General features: G+C 51.3%; 2 protein-coding genes across 13 annotated transcripts; both read left to right on the top strand.

Annotated features, from left to right (window-relative positions):
- Positions 1-249: 249 nt before the first annotated feature.
- spns1 (SPNS lysolipid transporter 1, lysophospholipid) lies at positions 250-8,495 on the top strand. 3 transcript variants are annotated; one of them, XM_023957214.2, is made up of 12 exons: positions 250-491; positions 3,967-4,173; positions 4,242-4,307; positions 4,380-4,516; positions 4,772-4,923; positions 5,003-5,069; positions 5,144-5,286; positions 5,355-5,697; positions 5,771-5,836; positions 5,913-6,011; positions 7,778-7,946; positions 8,015-8,495. In XM_023957214.2, the coding sequence occupies exons 2-12, from the start codon at positions 3,972-3,974 to the stop codon at positions 8,083-8,085; spliced, it is 1,515 nt and encodes a 504-aa protein (XP_023812982.1). In that variant the 5' UTR covers positions 250-491; positions 3,967-3,971; the 3' UTR covers positions 8,086-8,495. The 3 variants fall into 3 exon arrangements, with proteins under 3 accessions (XP_023812982.1, XP_078808126.1, XP_078808125.1); XM_078952000.1 differs by having other exon boundaries at positions 254-491; positions 5,003-5,030; XM_078951999.1 differs by having other exon boundaries at positions 464-723.
- Positions 8,496-9,938: 1,443 nt separating this feature from the next.
- Positions 9,939-14,922, top strand: LOC110014520 (uncharacterized). Of its 10 annotated transcripts, none has more exons than XM_023957227.2 (13): positions 9,939-10,316; positions 12,041-12,186; positions 12,286-12,325; positions 12,402-12,436; positions 12,507-12,570; positions 12,913-12,965; positions 13,044-13,070; positions 13,141-13,189; positions 13,259-13,314; positions 13,922-13,948; positions 14,131-14,181; positions 14,738-14,811; positions 14,884-14,922. In XM_023957227.2, exons 2-13 carry the CDS (start codon positions 12,048-12,050, stop codon positions 14,896-14,898), a joined length of 630 nt encoding a protein of 209 aa, XP_023812995.1. In that variant the 5' UTR covers positions 9,939-10,316; positions 12,041-12,047; the 3' UTR covers positions 14,899-14,922. The 10 variants fall into 10 exon arrangements, with proteins under 10 accessions (XP_023812995.1, XP_023812994.1, XP_078807134.1 ...); XM_023957226.2 differs by having other exon boundaries at positions 9,940-10,316; positions 13,892-13,948; XM_078951008.1 differs by having other exon boundaries at positions 9,949-10,336; positions 12,041-12,150; positions 13,892-13,948.
- The last annotated feature ends 339 nt before the right edge of the window (positions 14,923-15,261 follow it).

Raw genomic sequence — 15,261 nt, 5'->3', positions numbered from 1 at the left:
AAGAGTTTCACCTTCTGAGACTGATGGGAAAATAGAAATGATACATTTGACGGAAAGTTTATGACTAATAAACCAGAAATAAACCTTTAGAAATAGGACAAAAGCAGGAAAATGTTCCCAAAGTGTGAAACATTCAGAAATGAATATTAACCCTTTAATTCACCGAGAATCTCCGGTAAATGTCGCTTTAGAACAAAAATATCGAACATTTCCTTCAGCAGTTGAAACGGAGCGGCGGTCACGTGACGGTGGCAGTCACGTGAGGGGCGGAGCTGAGGCGTCATCATGGTGTCATGGCGGTGAAGGAGCTTCTTCCCTGAAGCGGCTTCCAGGACGATAATTAACGGTTCTCTCTTTTTACGACAGCCGCGCGTGACACAAACCCACTCGACCCCCACGCCGCGGCCCGTTCCCATGGCGACGCAGTGAGGCGCGGCGGGCGGATCTGAACCGGCAGCAGACCAGACGCGGCGGTCCTGACTCATCTCCAGGTAAACAACAACAACGGGTACGAAGAAGAAGCCGGTCCAGAGTACGGCCCGTCCGCGGGGTTCGGGCTCCGCGGTTCCGGTGTCGGACCAACGGGTCGATCGGGTTCCCGCGTGACATACAACAAAGGTCACCGCCGGTCAGTCCTGATCGATACGTGAGAAATCCGGGAGGATCCCAAAGGCATCACTGCGGGTTCTTCCTAAAGGAATTCTGGGATTCAAGCGCGCGCCGGTAAAATGTGTGACACGGATCCCAGATCCAGGACCGTAGAACCAGAACCAGATCTTTGCTTTGAGTTAGAACAGTTTTTGTCTGATTTAATTTCTGTCTTTGAATTAATTTGTGGTGAAATGAGTTTGTTTCATTTTGCTGATTTATTTATTTAAATTTAGTGTTTTTGTTTGTTTTTTCATTCCTGATCATTTTTAGGAAGTTTGGTTCCGATCCTGTCACGTGACCGCAGACTCGCTTCCCTTCAGAAATCAAACGTTTTCCACTGATTCTGTTTGGCTCCTCCCCCCCAGGTCACGTGGGGTCAGTTCTACCCAGGCTGGTCTTTCTCTGCTTCCTTTTCCTCTGCAGAGCACCAGGTTCTGGTTCTGGTTACTAAGAACAAAGAACGTTTTCAGAAATGCAGTCTTCCTAAACCGTTTTACAGACGACATTTTCTAGAGGCTGATCCAGTTTTCCAGAACCAGTTCCTGGATCAGTTTTCCAGAACCAGTTCCTGATCCAGTTTTCCAGAACCAGTTATCCAGAACCAGTTCCTGGATCAGTTTTCCAGAACCAGTTTTCCAGTATCAGTTCCTGATCCAGTTTTCCAGATCCAGTTATCCAGAATCAGTTCCTGGATCAGTTTTCCAGAACCAGTTTTCCAGTATCAGTTCCTGATCCAGTTTTCCAGAACCAGTTATCCAGAATCAGTTCCTGGATCAGTTTTCCAGAACCAGTTTTCCAGTATCAGTTCCTGATCCAGTTTTCCAGATCCAGTTTTCCAGAATCATTTCCTGGATCAGTTTTCTAGAACCAGTTTTCCTGATCCAGTTTTCCAGAACCAGTTTTCCAGAACCAGTTCCTGGATCAATTTTCCAGAACCAGTTCCTGGATCAGTTTTCCAGAACCAGTTCCTGATCCAGTTTTCCAGAACCAGTTCCTGGATCAGTTTTCCAGAACCAGTTCCTGATCCAGTTTTCCAGAACCAGTTATCCAGAATCAGTTCCTGGTTCAGTTTTCCAGAACCAGTTTTCCAGTATCAGTTCCTGATCCAGTTTTCCAGAACCAGTTTTCCAGAATCAGTTCCTGGATCAGTTTTCTAGAACCAGTTTTCCTGATCCAGTTTTCCAGAACCAGTTTTCCAGAACCAGTTCCTGGATCAATTTTCCAGAACCAGTTCCTGGATCAGTTTTCCAGAACCAGTTCCTTTTTCATTTTTCCAGAACCAGTTCCTGGATCAGTTTTCCAGAACCAGTTCCTGATCCAGTTGTCCAGAATCAGTTTTCCAGAACCGTTCCTGATCCAGTTTTCCAGAACCAGTTTTCCAGAATCAGTTCCTGGTCCAGTTTTCCAGAACCAGTTTTCTAGGATCAGTTTCCCAGAACCAGTTCCTGATCCAGTTTTCCAGAACCAGTTTTCCAGAATCAGTTCCCGGATCAGTTTTCCAGAACCAGTTTTCCAGAACCAGTTCTGATCCAGTTTTCCAGAACCAGTTCCTGGTTCAGTTTTCCAGAAACAGTTATCCATAACCGTTTCTGGATCATTTTTCTAGAACCAGTTTTCCAGAACCAGTTTTCCAGAATCAGTTCCTGGATCAGTTTTCCAGAACCAATTGCTGATCCAGTTTTCCAGACCCAGTTATCCAGAACCAGTTCCTGGATCAGTTTTCCAGAACCAGTTTTCCAGAATCAGTTCCTGGATCAGTTTTCTAGAACCAGTTTTCCTGATCCAGTTTTCCAGAACCAGTTTTCCAGAATCAGTTCCCAGATCAGTTTTCTAGAACCAGTTTTCCAGAACCAGTTCCTGGATCCGTTTTCCAGAACCAATTCCTGATCCAGTTTTCCAGAACCAATTCCTGGATCAGTTTTCCAGAACCAGTTCCTGATCCAGTTTTCCAGAACCAGTTATCCAGAATCAGTTCCTGGATCAGTTTTCCAGAACCAGTTCCTGATCCAGTTTTCCAGAACCAGTTATCCAGAATCAGTTCCTGGATCAGTTTTCCAGAACCAGTTTTCCAGTATCAGTTCCTGATCCAGTTTTCCAGAACCAGTTTTCCAGAATCAGTTCCTGGATCAGTTTTCTAGAACCAGTTTTCCAGAACCAGTTTTCCAGAACCAGTTCCTGGATCAATTTTCCAGAACCAGTTCCTGGATCAGTTTTCCAGAACCAGTTCCTTTTTCATTTTTCCAGAACCAGTTCCTGGATCAGTTTTCCAGAACCAGTTCCTGATCCAGTTGTCCAGAATCAGTTTTCCAGAACCGTTCCTGATCCAGTTTTCCAGAACCAGTTTTCCAGAATCAGTTCCTGGTCCAGTTTTCCAGAACCAGTTTTCTAGGATCAGTTTCCCAGAACCAGTTCCTGATCCAGTTTTCCAGAACCAGTTTTCCAGAATCAGTTCCCGGATCAGTTTTCCAGAACCAGTTTTCCAGAACCAGTTCTGATCCAGTTTTCCAGAACCAGTTCCTGGTTCAGTTTTCCAGAAACAGTTATCCATAACCGTTTCTGGATCATTTTTCTAGAACCAGTTTTCCAGAACCAGTTTTCCAGAATCAGTTCCTGGATCAGTTTTCCAGAACCAATTGCTGATCCAGTTTTCCAGACCCAGTTATCCAGAACCAGTTCCTGGATCAGTTTTCCAGAACCAGTTTTCCAGAATCAGTTCCTGGATCAGTTTTCTAGAACCAGTTTTCCTGATCCAGTTTTCCAGAACCAGTTTTCCAGAATCAGTTCCCGGATCAGTTTTCTAGAACCAGTTTTCCAGAACCAGTTCCTGGATCCGTTTTCCAGAACCAATTCCTGATCCAGTTTTCCAGAACCAGTTATCCAGAACCAGTTCCTGGATCAGTTTTCCAGAACCAGTTCCTGGATCAGTTTTCCAGAACCAGTTTTCCAGAACCAGTTCCTGGATCATTTGATTCTGGTATTCTGCCGGTGACCCGCCTTGTTCTGCGTCGACTCTTTCCCGCCTCATGAAGCAGTTCTCAGCTGTGAGGCGTTCACTGACCTCCAAGTGATTCCGTCCAATGGAATTATGTAAAAATAAAAGCTCACATGGGGCTTTTATTCTGGCAGACCATCCGGCTCCTCAGGAGAGGAAGCGGTTCTCCACAGCCCCCGTTTTCAGTGTTGGTGGGGGGCAGTTGACTGTAGACGTGTTTCGTGGTTTTATTGAGTTTCTTGGAGCGTTTTGAAATCAAATGGATTATTATTAAGTGGAGATTATGATGAGCTGGTGTCTCTGCTGGCTCCGCCCCTTTGTAGCGGCCATGTCTCTGGCGGGACACACGTCGGACTCGGCGCCGCTCTTCTCCTCTGACAGCGAGGCAGACGGTCTGGAGGAGCATTCAAGGCCGACCAATGAGCAGGAGGCGCCGGCCAGCGGCGTGTCGGCGCTGCGAGCTCTGCTCACCGTCTTGGTCCTCTGCTACATCAACCTGCTGAACTACATGGACCGCTTTACCGTGGCGGGTAAGGGCGGCCCGCGGCGCCATCCCAGGGCGTCGCCGCTTTCATAACCCCGAGCCCTGTCTCCGCAGGCGTCCTCCCAGAGATCGAGAATTTCTTCGGGATCGACGACGGGAAGTCGGGTCTGCTGCAGACAGGTCAGAGGTCGGCCAGCGGCCCAGACGTGTGCGGGCGGCGCCTTCTGACCCGGTTCTTTTGTCTCCCGACAGTTTTCATCTGCAGCTACATGTTCCTCGCCCCCTGCTTCGGTTACCTGGGCGACAGGTACAACAGGAAGTACATCATGAGCGTTGGGATCCTGTTCTGGGCCCTGGTGACACTTGCCAGCTCCTTCACCCCCAAGGAGGTGAGTTTCCAGTCCTGGGGGGTCGGGGGTCTGTCAGAGGCTCTGAAAGACGATCTGACGCCGAAAAGTGGCCAATGGTAGAGTGTCATGCCGGGACCACAGTCTGGTCATTCCAAAGAAGTTAAAATGGCCCCACCCTGGTGGGGGACGGTTTGAACGGTGGGTCCTGTCTGAAACGGCGTGGGCTCTGATGTCATCAGGAGGGTCAGGTGACCTCCGCGGGTCGGACACTAAGCGTCACTTTTGTTGCTGCAGCACTTCTGGGTTCTGCTGCTGACCCGCGGGCTGGTCGGCGTCGGGGAGGCCAGCTACTCCACCATCGCCCCCACCATCATCGCCGACCTGTACGTGAAGGACAGGAGGACCAACATGCTGTCCTGCTTTTACTTCGCCATCCCAGTGGGCAGGTAGCCCCTCCCCTCACGTGCGCTCCGTGCTGACTCCGCCTCTCCCGTCAGCCTGACCCCGCCTCTCTTCTCCCCGCAGTGGGCTGGGCTACATCGTGGGTTCTCAGGTCAGCAGCGCCGTGAAGAACTGGCACTGGGCTTTGCGGGTGAGTTTGGCGGTTCTGCCCGGCTCCGGACCGGTCCGGACCGGTTCTTCAGCAGCTCCGCCTCTCTGCCGCAGGTGACGCCGGGCCTGGGGCTGGTCGCCGTGCTGCTGCTGCTGTTCGTGGTCCAGGAGCCGAAGCGAGGAGCGGTGGAGGCGCGGGCGGAGGAGCAGCTGCACCGCACCAGCTGGCTGACGGACATGCGGGCCCTCAGCAGGAAGTAGGAGGCGTCTGGGTCGGAACCGCCCCGCTGTCACAGCTGAAGGTGATGGGTGTGTCTTTTTGCAGTCTCAGCTTTGTGCTGTCCACGTTCGGCTTCACGGCGGTGGCGTTCGTGACGGGCTCCCTGGCGCTCTGGGCCCCCACCTTTCTGTTCAGAGCGGCCGTCTTCACGGGGGAGAAGGCGCCCTGCTCCGAGACGCACTGCTCCTCCTCGGACAGCCTCAACTTCGGGATCATCACGTGCGTCAGTGGCGTGCTGGGCGTGGCCAGCGGCGTGGCGGTGAGCCGCCGGCTGAGGACGAAGACGGCTCGAGCCGACCCTCTGGTCTGTGCGGCTGGTCTGCTGCTGTCGGCGCCGTTCCTCTACCTCGCCATCGTCTTTGCCGAGTCCAGCACCATCGCCACATATGTAAGTGCTTGTGGTCCCGCCCCCTTCCTGTAAACCCCGCCCATGGTTTCACCGTTTCCACCTCTGTCCTCAGGTCTTCATCTTCTTGGGGGAAACTTTCCTCTCCATGAACTGGGCCATCGTGGCCGACATTCTGCTGGTAAGAACCGCGGTTCCTGTTCTGACCCGAGAACCGCCGGAAGGCTTCAAGCCGTCTCTGTTCCTCTGACCTGCAGTACGTGGTCGTTCCGACACGCCGCGCCACGGCCGAGGCTGTGCAGATCGTCCTGTCGCACCTGCTGGGAGACGCTGGAAGTCCGTACCTGATAGGAGTGGTAGGTTCCCACTTCCTGTGGCGCCCTGAGCAGCGATGACATCACACCACGAAGACAACGGGAGAAAAAACACTGATGCACAAACACACACACAAACACACACTGATACACACACACTGATACACACTGATACACAAACACACACTGATACACACACACACAAACACACACTGATACACACACACACAAACACACACTGATACACACACAGACACTGATGCACAAACACACACTGATGCACAAACACACACTGATGCACAAAGACACACACAAACACAAACACACACTGATGCACAAACACACACACTGATACACAAACACACACACTGATACGCAAACAGACACTGATACACAAACACACACTGATACACAAACAGACACTGATACACAAACACACACTGATACACACACACACACACACACACTGATACACAAACACACACTGATACACAAACACACGCTGATACACACTGATACACAAACACACACTGATACGCACACACAGACACACTGATACACACTGATACACAAACACACACTGATACACAAACACACACACTGATACGCAAACAGACACTGATACACAAACACACACTGATACACAAACAGACACTGATACACAAACACACACTGATACACACACACACACACACACACTGATACACAAACACACACTGATACACAAACACACGCTGATACACACTGATACACACTGATACACAAACACACACTGATACACACACACAGACACACTGATACACACTGATACACAAACACACACTGATACACAAACACACACACTGATACACAAACACACACTGATACACAAACAGACACTGATACACAAACACACACTGATACACACACACACACACACACTGATAAACAAACACACACTGATACACAAACACACGCTGATACACACTGATACACACTGATACACAAACACACACTGATACGCAAACACACACACTGATACACAAACAGACACTGATACACAAACACACACTGATACACAAACACACACACACTGATACACAAACACACACCGATACACAAACACACACTGATACACAAACACACACTGATACACACTGATACACAAACACACACTGATACACACACACACTGATACACAAACACACACTGATACACACTGATACACAAACACACACTGATACACAAACACACACTGATACACAAACACACACTGATACACACTGATACACACTGATACACAAACACACACTGATACACACACACACTGATACACACACACACACACTGATACACACACACACTGATACACAAACACACACTGATACACACTGATACACACTGATACACAAACACACACTGATACACACACACACTGATACACAAACACACACTGATACACACTGATACACACTGATACACAAACACACACTGATACACACACACACTGTTACACAAACACACACTGATACACACTGATACACACTGATACACAAACACACACTGATACACAAACACACACTGATACACACTGATACACAAACACACACTGATACACAAACACACACTGATACACACTGATACACACTGATACACAAACACACACTGATACACAAACACACACTGACACACACACACACTTATACACCCAGTTTTCCTGAAAGCTTCAGCAGGATTGTCCAACAGATGGAGATTTTGACTTCCTCCCCCTCCTCCTCCTCCTCTTATTCCTCCCCCCCCCCCCCCCTCCTCCTGCTCCTCCTCTTCAGGTGTCAGACTACATGAGGAAGACGGACTCCTTCCTCTGGCAGTTCCGCTCCCTGCAGCTGTCCTTGCTGCTCTGCTCCTTCGTGGCTGTGGTGGGCGGGGCTTTCTTCCTGGCCACCGCCCTCTTCATCGAAAAAGATCGTAACCGCGCAGAGAACTACGCCCCCACAGGTGAGTCGGACCCCCGTTGCTGTGACCAGGAGGCTGCGGCTCATTAAAGCTCTAAACCTCCTCCACAGAGGACGAGCCCATCGTTGTCCCGAAGAGCGGCCGCTCCACCCGGGTGCCGGTGTCCAGTGTCCTGATTTGACCCCAGAGTCGTCGCCGTGGAAACAACAACGCTAACTTCAACGAATTTATGAACAATTTACTGCTGCCGGGTGCAGTTTGGCTGCTGCCTGTAGGTGGCGCTTTGGCCAGTGACTAAGCTGATCTGAGATCAGGAGGAAGGGGGAGGAGCTTCGTTTGCAGTGAAGGCGTGGTTTAACCTCCGGGTGTTCGCATCAACAGCTTTAATTCAGCAGCACTTTTCTTTAGACCAGGACCTCCTGGACCTCCTGGACCTCCGGGACCTCCTGGACCTCCTGTCCATAATCCAGCTTTTATTTTGAAGTGGTCGTAACCCTCAGTTAAGCAGATGTCTGAACGTTTTAAAACTTTTTTTCATTTCACTAAAAACTTGTTTATCTTTTTAAGACAATAAAACGTTTGTAACTTTCAGTCGTCTGCACTTTACGCCTCTTCTTTTCACTTTTGTGCACAAACAGCTGTGGCGTCGTGGTAGAGCGGTCGACCTCTGATTGGAAGAATGCAGGTTCAGTTCCCTCCCATGTGACAAAGTGTCCTTGAGCAGGACACTGACCCCCCCATGCTCCCGTGTGTGTGTGTGTAGACTTTTATTTGTTGTTTTTCTTGGTTTTCCTGATCTGAACCAAGACTCGGTGACCCGGTCCAAACCGGGACTTTTGGGATCTCTGGTACCTCTACCACACAAACGTCTGGTTCCTGAGGATGACGTCGGCTTCTGTTAGAGTCCTGGTGGTCGTCGCACCCGTTCTCTCCATCTGCCCCCCGCCCTGGAACAGCTGTAACACCCCCCCCCCCCCCCCCAGCTTAATGCTTAGCAGGGACGCTCCTGGATTTGAACTGACAACCTTCCAGTCTCAGGGCAGACACTCTTCCACAAGGCCACTGAGCTGGTCTGGCTCTGTCACAGTTAATTCTAAACTGAGTCCTGTTTCCATAGCAACCAAACTGATTGCTGGAACTCTTCATCACCCCCCCCCTTCCCGTGAACGCCGTCCAAACCACAGAAGAAGAGCCGTCCTGTCAGCTGTTCGTTTGGAAAAACTTTCTTCAGGATGTTGATCAGAGTAAATCAGGTTTTGGCGCTGAAACGTTGCCGCGGTGACGCTCAAATAGTCGGTTAGGAAACGGCGCCTCAGCTGTTTGCAGACGCAGCTGGATGTATGCAGGTTACAGGAAGCCGCAGACGAACGCCGCCTGTCAGATTCTTATCGCTCGGCTTGCAGCCTCATCACTTCTGACTCGTCTGAAGTGGGACATTATTGAAGAATTAGGACCAGACCCCCATGCACACACACACACACACACACACACACTTTTATGACCTGCTCTGAGGTCACGACCCTCAGCTGCATGACCTCCATCTGCAGGCGTCTCTGCTCATGCAGAGGAACCGGATGCGTTCTTGCTTAGAAGCTCAGATCCATCAGAAACCTTCAAAGGCAGCCCCACCCCCATGCAGTGTCCCCCCCCCCCCCCCCCCCCCCGGGCCTCTTTCACAGACGTCAGAGCAGAACTTTACCAGAACCCGAGCCAGAACATTTCTTGAAAATGTACGAACACCTCAGTGTGTGAGGCCAATCGATGGGACCGTTTGGCAGAAACGATGAAACTACAACTCCCATGATTCATTGGTTTGTTTGAAAGCATGGGGCTCCTGACCGGATCCCGGTGGGAATCCACTGGACTTTCTCTGGACCGGTTTTCTGGACGGGCTTTGGTGTTTAGGATCCGGCCTCCATCTGGGTTTGGTGGATCCTCTTGGTGGAGGGGGGCGGGGGTGAGGGAGGTGGGGAAGGACCCGCCCCCCCTCCTCGGTGTGGTTTCCTGTTTGTAGGTGGAGGATGTTGAGACGGTTGCAGCAGCGTTCTCACAGCTCTGCAGCCTTCTAACAGCGAGGTGCCTCAGCTCCGCCCCCTGATTGGTGCAGCAGCCCCCCCCCCCCCCCCCCCATCGCATTTCCAGCAGCAGATTGCAGATGAGCGGCTGTCAGCGGGCAGCTTGATCAGCCCACACACACAACACCAGAGCCTGGTGAGTCACACCTGAACCCTGTGCCCATCGCCAGCTTCTTTGGGGGCGGAGCCTGTTAGGGGACGACAGGAGGAGAGACCGTGACGAAGACGAAGACATCCTGAGACATGGTGGCCTCATGGTGAGGAGCGCATGTGAAGACCCTGCAGGCCGAGCATCCGTCCGTCCGTCCGTCCTGTCCCGGTTCCTCCCAGCCCTCAGGTGAGCCGTGATCCTCACAGGTGAGTTCGGACCCTCTCTGGTGCCGGGACCGTCCCTCAGAGGAGGTTCTAAGCCTCATTTCAGCCTTTCTCACGCAGACTTTTCCAGAAAGAGGTCGCCTGTTCTGCTCAAGAATTCAGCAGAAAGGTTTATTCTGAAGAACAAACAGAACCGAGTCCAGAACCATGGACAGAATGTGATCCGATCCACTTCCTGGAGGTCCGACACTTTCTGGCAGCAGCTTCTTTCAGTGGAAACTCACTCTGAAAATGAGAAACTATCTGAGAATCCAAACTTTATTTTGTTCCTTTGGATGTTTTTCATCCGTTTTGTTACATTTGGAAAAACATTCAGGAAAAACGTTGGTTTCACATGAAACCGGGTCTGAAGATGAGTCTTCAGGCCCAAACGCAGGAAACATGGCCGCCGCCGCCGCAGGAGTCTTTTTGACCCGCTCAGAGACGCTGTAACGGGTCTTTGACATGAAGGAGGTTCTTCTGATCGAGCTGTTGAACCCGGTTCTACTGACCCATTTCAGGGTGAGAATGAAGCTCCAAGTGTGGAGGGGGGTGGAGCGTCTCCTGCATCCTCTGATGGTTAGCAGGTAAAAATGGAGGACAGGAGTCAGAAGATCTGGGGTCGGCGTGCAGAACGGCGTGATCTTCTGCAGACGCCTACAGGAAGGAGGAGCAGCTGCTCCTGTTAGATCAGCCGCAGCATCTGCGTCTCCTTCCTGTGAAGATGCTCTGCAGAGAGAAGAAGCTTTGAAGGCGTGACCCGCACAAGCTTTTAGGTTCTCAACAAAGACGTGAAGCGCCGACCCGGCGCCGTGGCGCTGCGGCACAAACGCCTGAGCTCTACTGTAACTCCAGAACTGACCCGGCCCACCGAAGCAGATGAGGTCCACATTCCCAGAAGGTTTGGACTCCAACAGCACGTCTTCCATCTTTGGTCTGAAATCTGAGCTGCAGGAGGCGGAGCAAACATCTGCGTCATCAGGACGGAACCATTTTCTCCGAGGTTCTTCTGCAACTGGAAAAGGATTTAGAAAATATTGAGCCGAGTCTGAATTCATAGCGTCGGGTTCTGCTCTGGTTTGTAGAACCATAAAGGAGAACCTAGTGAGACGGACGGGGAGCTTCACGGTTCTGGTTCTGGACTCCAGAAAGGTCCGATGGCTGTGATGTCGTGTAACGGTTGTTACTCTGCAGATGTTCACTAATGAGTGGTTCTGGTTCTGGAATTGCGAGGACCTCCCTGGAAACTTCTAGTCTTTGTCCTGAGGAGCAGAGCGACCTGGCGGTGAAGGCGGCGTGCTGATGGAGACGGCTGGATGTGGAGGCGGAGCAAAGACTCTCCACTTCCTGCAGATCTGCATCACAAACTCAGATGTAGATGGAACTGAAACAGGAACTTCCTGCTTAAGCCAAAGTCCCCAGAAGGTGTGAGACCCTGAGAGGCGGGACCTCGTGCTGACCATGTGAAGTGGGTCCACCAGGTCCCCGCTGTGACCCCCCCCCCCCCACCACCACCACCACCACCGCTGGATGCGGACATCAAGTCTCTCCAGAGTTTCTAAACCTTTCTCCTGTTTCTTTTCTAAGCCAGTTGAACCTGTTTAGTCGTGGTTTTATCCTGCTTGTGGCCTGACAGTAGCCCTCTTTAGCCCGGCTTTTGGACTTGGTTTCAGACTTACTTCACAGATTCACCTTTGACCTCCTCAGATGATCCATGGAGGTCTCCTGGCTCGTCCTCCTGGTGTCGGCCGCCGTCTTTGCCGCCATCTTCCTGCTGTTGGTTACCTGTGTGGACTGTACAAACCAAGGCCCATTGGGTGAGAGGAAGCCCCGCCTCCCTGCTGCCACATGTGGTTAGACGCTGCTCTCTGCGGCTTTCAGAGTTTGGCGCCTTTGACGTCCGACTTAGATTTGTGGTTTGAGATTGGAATGTTTTTCTGTTCTCCTGTCAGCTCACATCATCCAAAGAACCCCTTCAGAGGAGGACGTGCCGTAAGTACCCCACACCTCTGGGGCACCTGCGCCTCCCTGCCCCGCCTGACCCAATCCCCTTTCTGTGTTCTCCCAGGCCCAGCGGATTCATCGTCATCCATCCACGAACCGGTAAGTGTCGCTCCGCTTGAGTGGGCGCTGCCAGCAGAAGTCTGACCGTCATCTTTTTCTCTGAGCTCAGGATCCACGCTGCCGGCCGTGGACGTTAACCCCGCCCACCCCTCATCCATCGCCCTGTCGCCATAGTGAGTCTCTGACATCTTCAGCCGAGAGATCCTTCAGAACCGCAGAAACGCCTTTTTCCAGACTGACATTGTAGGTCTAGGTTTAGAGCGAGGGGGGAGGAGCTTCAGGCCTCCATGGCGGGTGGGCCTGCATCTTTTCCAGAGATCATAACTCTGAGTAGGGTTCTTCAGGTGACCAGAACTGGACCAGCAGGACTGCAACCCCCACCCCCCATCTAGAACCAGGGACCGTCCTTTCAGATCTTCTCCCAGAATCCTTTTCTCCAGCCTTTCATTGAATATTTCTGATCATCTTTGGACCCGTCTGGTTCTGGAAGTCCTGAAGGTTTTCTCTGCTTTCAGCCCGAGCTCTGCTCATCCTGGATACCGGCGGCCCACCACCCCGACAGAAACCGGTGAGGTTCTTCATCTTTTGCAGTTCCTGCTCTGTAACGTGCACTAACACCCCCCCCCCCCCCCCCCCCGTCCTGCAGAGAGCAACCCCAGCTACGAGAACTCAGGTAAGGCCCGCGAGCGGGGAACGCTCGGACCGGGACGTTGACGGAATCTCAGTTCTGTGGTTTCCTGCAGGAATGCCTTCCGCACAGCGAGAGAGCGACGGCGAAGACACCGGATACATGTAGGCTCCGCCCCCTTGCTGGAGCAGCTGCCTTGCTCTGCAGAATCTGACTGTCTTCTTGTCCCGCAGAACCGTGCTGCCCGAAAACGACCCTGGGAAGAGTCGGGCCTCCACGCCCAGCTCAGGTGGGGCGACTGCAGAATCCTCCCAGATTTAAGGCCCCGCCAGGGGCGCAACTACCCCCACCCCCCACATGCACACATTATCCCTGGTGCTATCCTATGCACGTTAACGTTGGGTCATCTAGACCCACTAGACAGAGCTCTGAACCTTTTTTCTTCAATGATTTGTGATCTTCACTGGTGTCCATGGATTACATGAAATCTTTCCACCTTTATCCACCTTTGTCATGGTAGGGAGAACACCTCAATGGAAGGGTGGGGGGGGTCATCTAGATAGGGTTATACAATGCCCCATCCACCCCTCCTCAAGCTAACTACACACAGCACAGCAGGGGCGTCCAATCAGCTGTGATGTGCTTCTGATCAGATCAGATCATGTATGTGTGCACAAACAGCTGTGAAATAACTAAATATAGACTGTAAATCATTTTCCCGACTTCAGGTCGGCGCCCCCTGTACCCTGGCGCCCCTATGCTGCATACCCCCTTATTGCCCCCCTGGACCCCGCCTTCTGTTCTTAACATAATTTTCAAAGTTTGACTTCTTTATTTCACGTGTTTGCTGTGACAACATGAAGAAGACCCCGACTGCTCCTCCTCTTCTTCTACAGATGATCTACACGAGTACGTAAACGTCGGTAAGTTATCCGCCTTTCATCATCTTTACTGTCTCTGTGAATGCTGACGCTTGATTGGTCTATGTTCATGGCTCCGCCTCCTCTAACCAGCCCAAAGATGCTGGGGTGGGGGGGGGTAAGAGGAGGCGGGGCTTATAGCGTGGATGGAGCAACTTAGACTGACGTTTCCTGTGTTTCCTCAGAGTCCCAGGGGTCCAGCAACTACCTGAACGTTCCCAGCCCGAGCAACGCAAGTGAGTGCAATGCTTGGGTTCAAGTCAGTGAACGAGGGGCGGGGTCTCAGCTTTTTGGGATATTTTTATCCTTCATATTTTTAAAAGTTTGGTTTAAAGGGTCAGATGTGAGAATTGCTTCATGGAATGTAATCTTAAACCAGAACTTGATTATTGATTGATTGATTGATTGATTGATTGTGTTGGACAGGTGCTACTGTTACAGTAGTGCGGTCTTCAGGGAACACTGCCGTAGAGGGATATGAATCTGACACACGAGGGGGATGTTTGTATAAACCCCTTCTGGATTGAAGGCTAAACTTTATTTATATTTATAATGTTAGCATAAATTTCTTGTTGGACCGGACGTAAAACAGAAGAGAGACGGATGTTAGAAATGGGGTGTGAGGGTATAAAGGGGGGGTTAAGGAAGTAGGAAGCTGAATCAGAAGTGGGCGGTGCAGAATCACAAAGTAATTTTAAAATTATGAATAAAAGTCACACAGAATCAGGTTACCATGGTTACACTTAAGAAGTTTTCACAAGTGAATCCCCCCCCCCCCCCCCCCCCCCCCAGGATCAACCCCTGAACCGTCGTGTCCGAGCGTCAGCGATGACGATGACGACAACAACTATGTGAACCAGCTGCCGGTAGGCTCCGCCCTCCGCCATAGTCAGGCTGGTCATTGGGGCTGCAGCTCTCATCTCTGTTACTCCTTTCAGATCAACGACGGCTAACCTGGTGCTGGGACCCCCCCCCCCCGGACCCCCCTGAGTCATGGTTTTTGTAGAGACCCAACTGACCACAGACCCCCCCCCCCCCCAACTGAGATCATTTAGACGGCAGGGGGGGTATTTTCTTTGTAACCCCTGTTCTATCCTAGGCACTTTAACGTTGGGAGTGGGGTCATCTAGACCCACTAGACAGTGGGTCATCTAGACCCACTAGACAGTGCTCTGAACCTTTTTTCTTCAATGATTTGTGATCTTCACTGGTGTCCATGGATTACATGAAATCTTTCCACCTTTATCCACCTTTGTCATGGTACGAAAAACACGTCAATGGAAGGGGGGGTCATCTGGACCCCATAGGATAGCACA

Source organism: Oryzias latipes, chromosome 8 (assembly GCF_053564925.1).
Source record: "Oryzias latipes strain Hd-rR chromosome 8, Olatipes_Hd-rR_3.1".
Taxonomy (NCBI): Eukaryota; Metazoa; Chordata; class Actinopteri; order Beloniformes; family Adrianichthyidae; genus Oryzias; species Oryzias latipes.
Note: the sequence above shows the minus strand (reverse complement) of the source record. Positions and strands in the feature narration are given on the sequence as shown.

What these genes read in the sequence shown, in the direction of transcription:
- LOC110014520 (XM_023957225.2), top strand. Translation starts at nt 12,048, where the DNA reads ATGGAGGTCTCCTGGCTCGTCCTCCTGGTGTCGGCCGCCGTCTTTGCC. An exon ending in CCTTCAGAGGAGGACGTGCC is followed by an intron (nt 12,326 to 12,401) that starts GTAAGTACCCCA and finishes GTGTTCTCCCAG; the next exon opens with GCCCAGCGGATTCATCGTCA. An exon ending in CCCCAGCTACGAGAACTCAG is followed by an intron (nt 13,071 to 13,140) that starts GTAAGGCCCGCG and finishes GGTTTCCTGCAG; the next exon opens with GAATGCCTTCCGCACAGCGA.
- spns1 (XM_023957214.2), top strand. Translation starts at nt 3,972, where the DNA reads ATGTCTCTGGCGGGACACACGTCGGACTCGGCGCCGCTCTTCTCCTCT. An exon ending in GGACCGCTTTACCGTGGCGG is followed by an intron (nt 4,174 to 4,241) that starts GTAAGGGCGGCC and finishes CTGTCTCCGCAG; the next exon opens with GCGTCCTCCCAGAGATCGAG. An exon ending in GTCGGGTCTGCTGCAGACAG is followed by an intron (nt 4,308 to 4,379) that starts GTCAGAGGTCGG and finishes GTCTCCCGACAG; the next exon opens with TTTTCATCTGCAGCTACATG.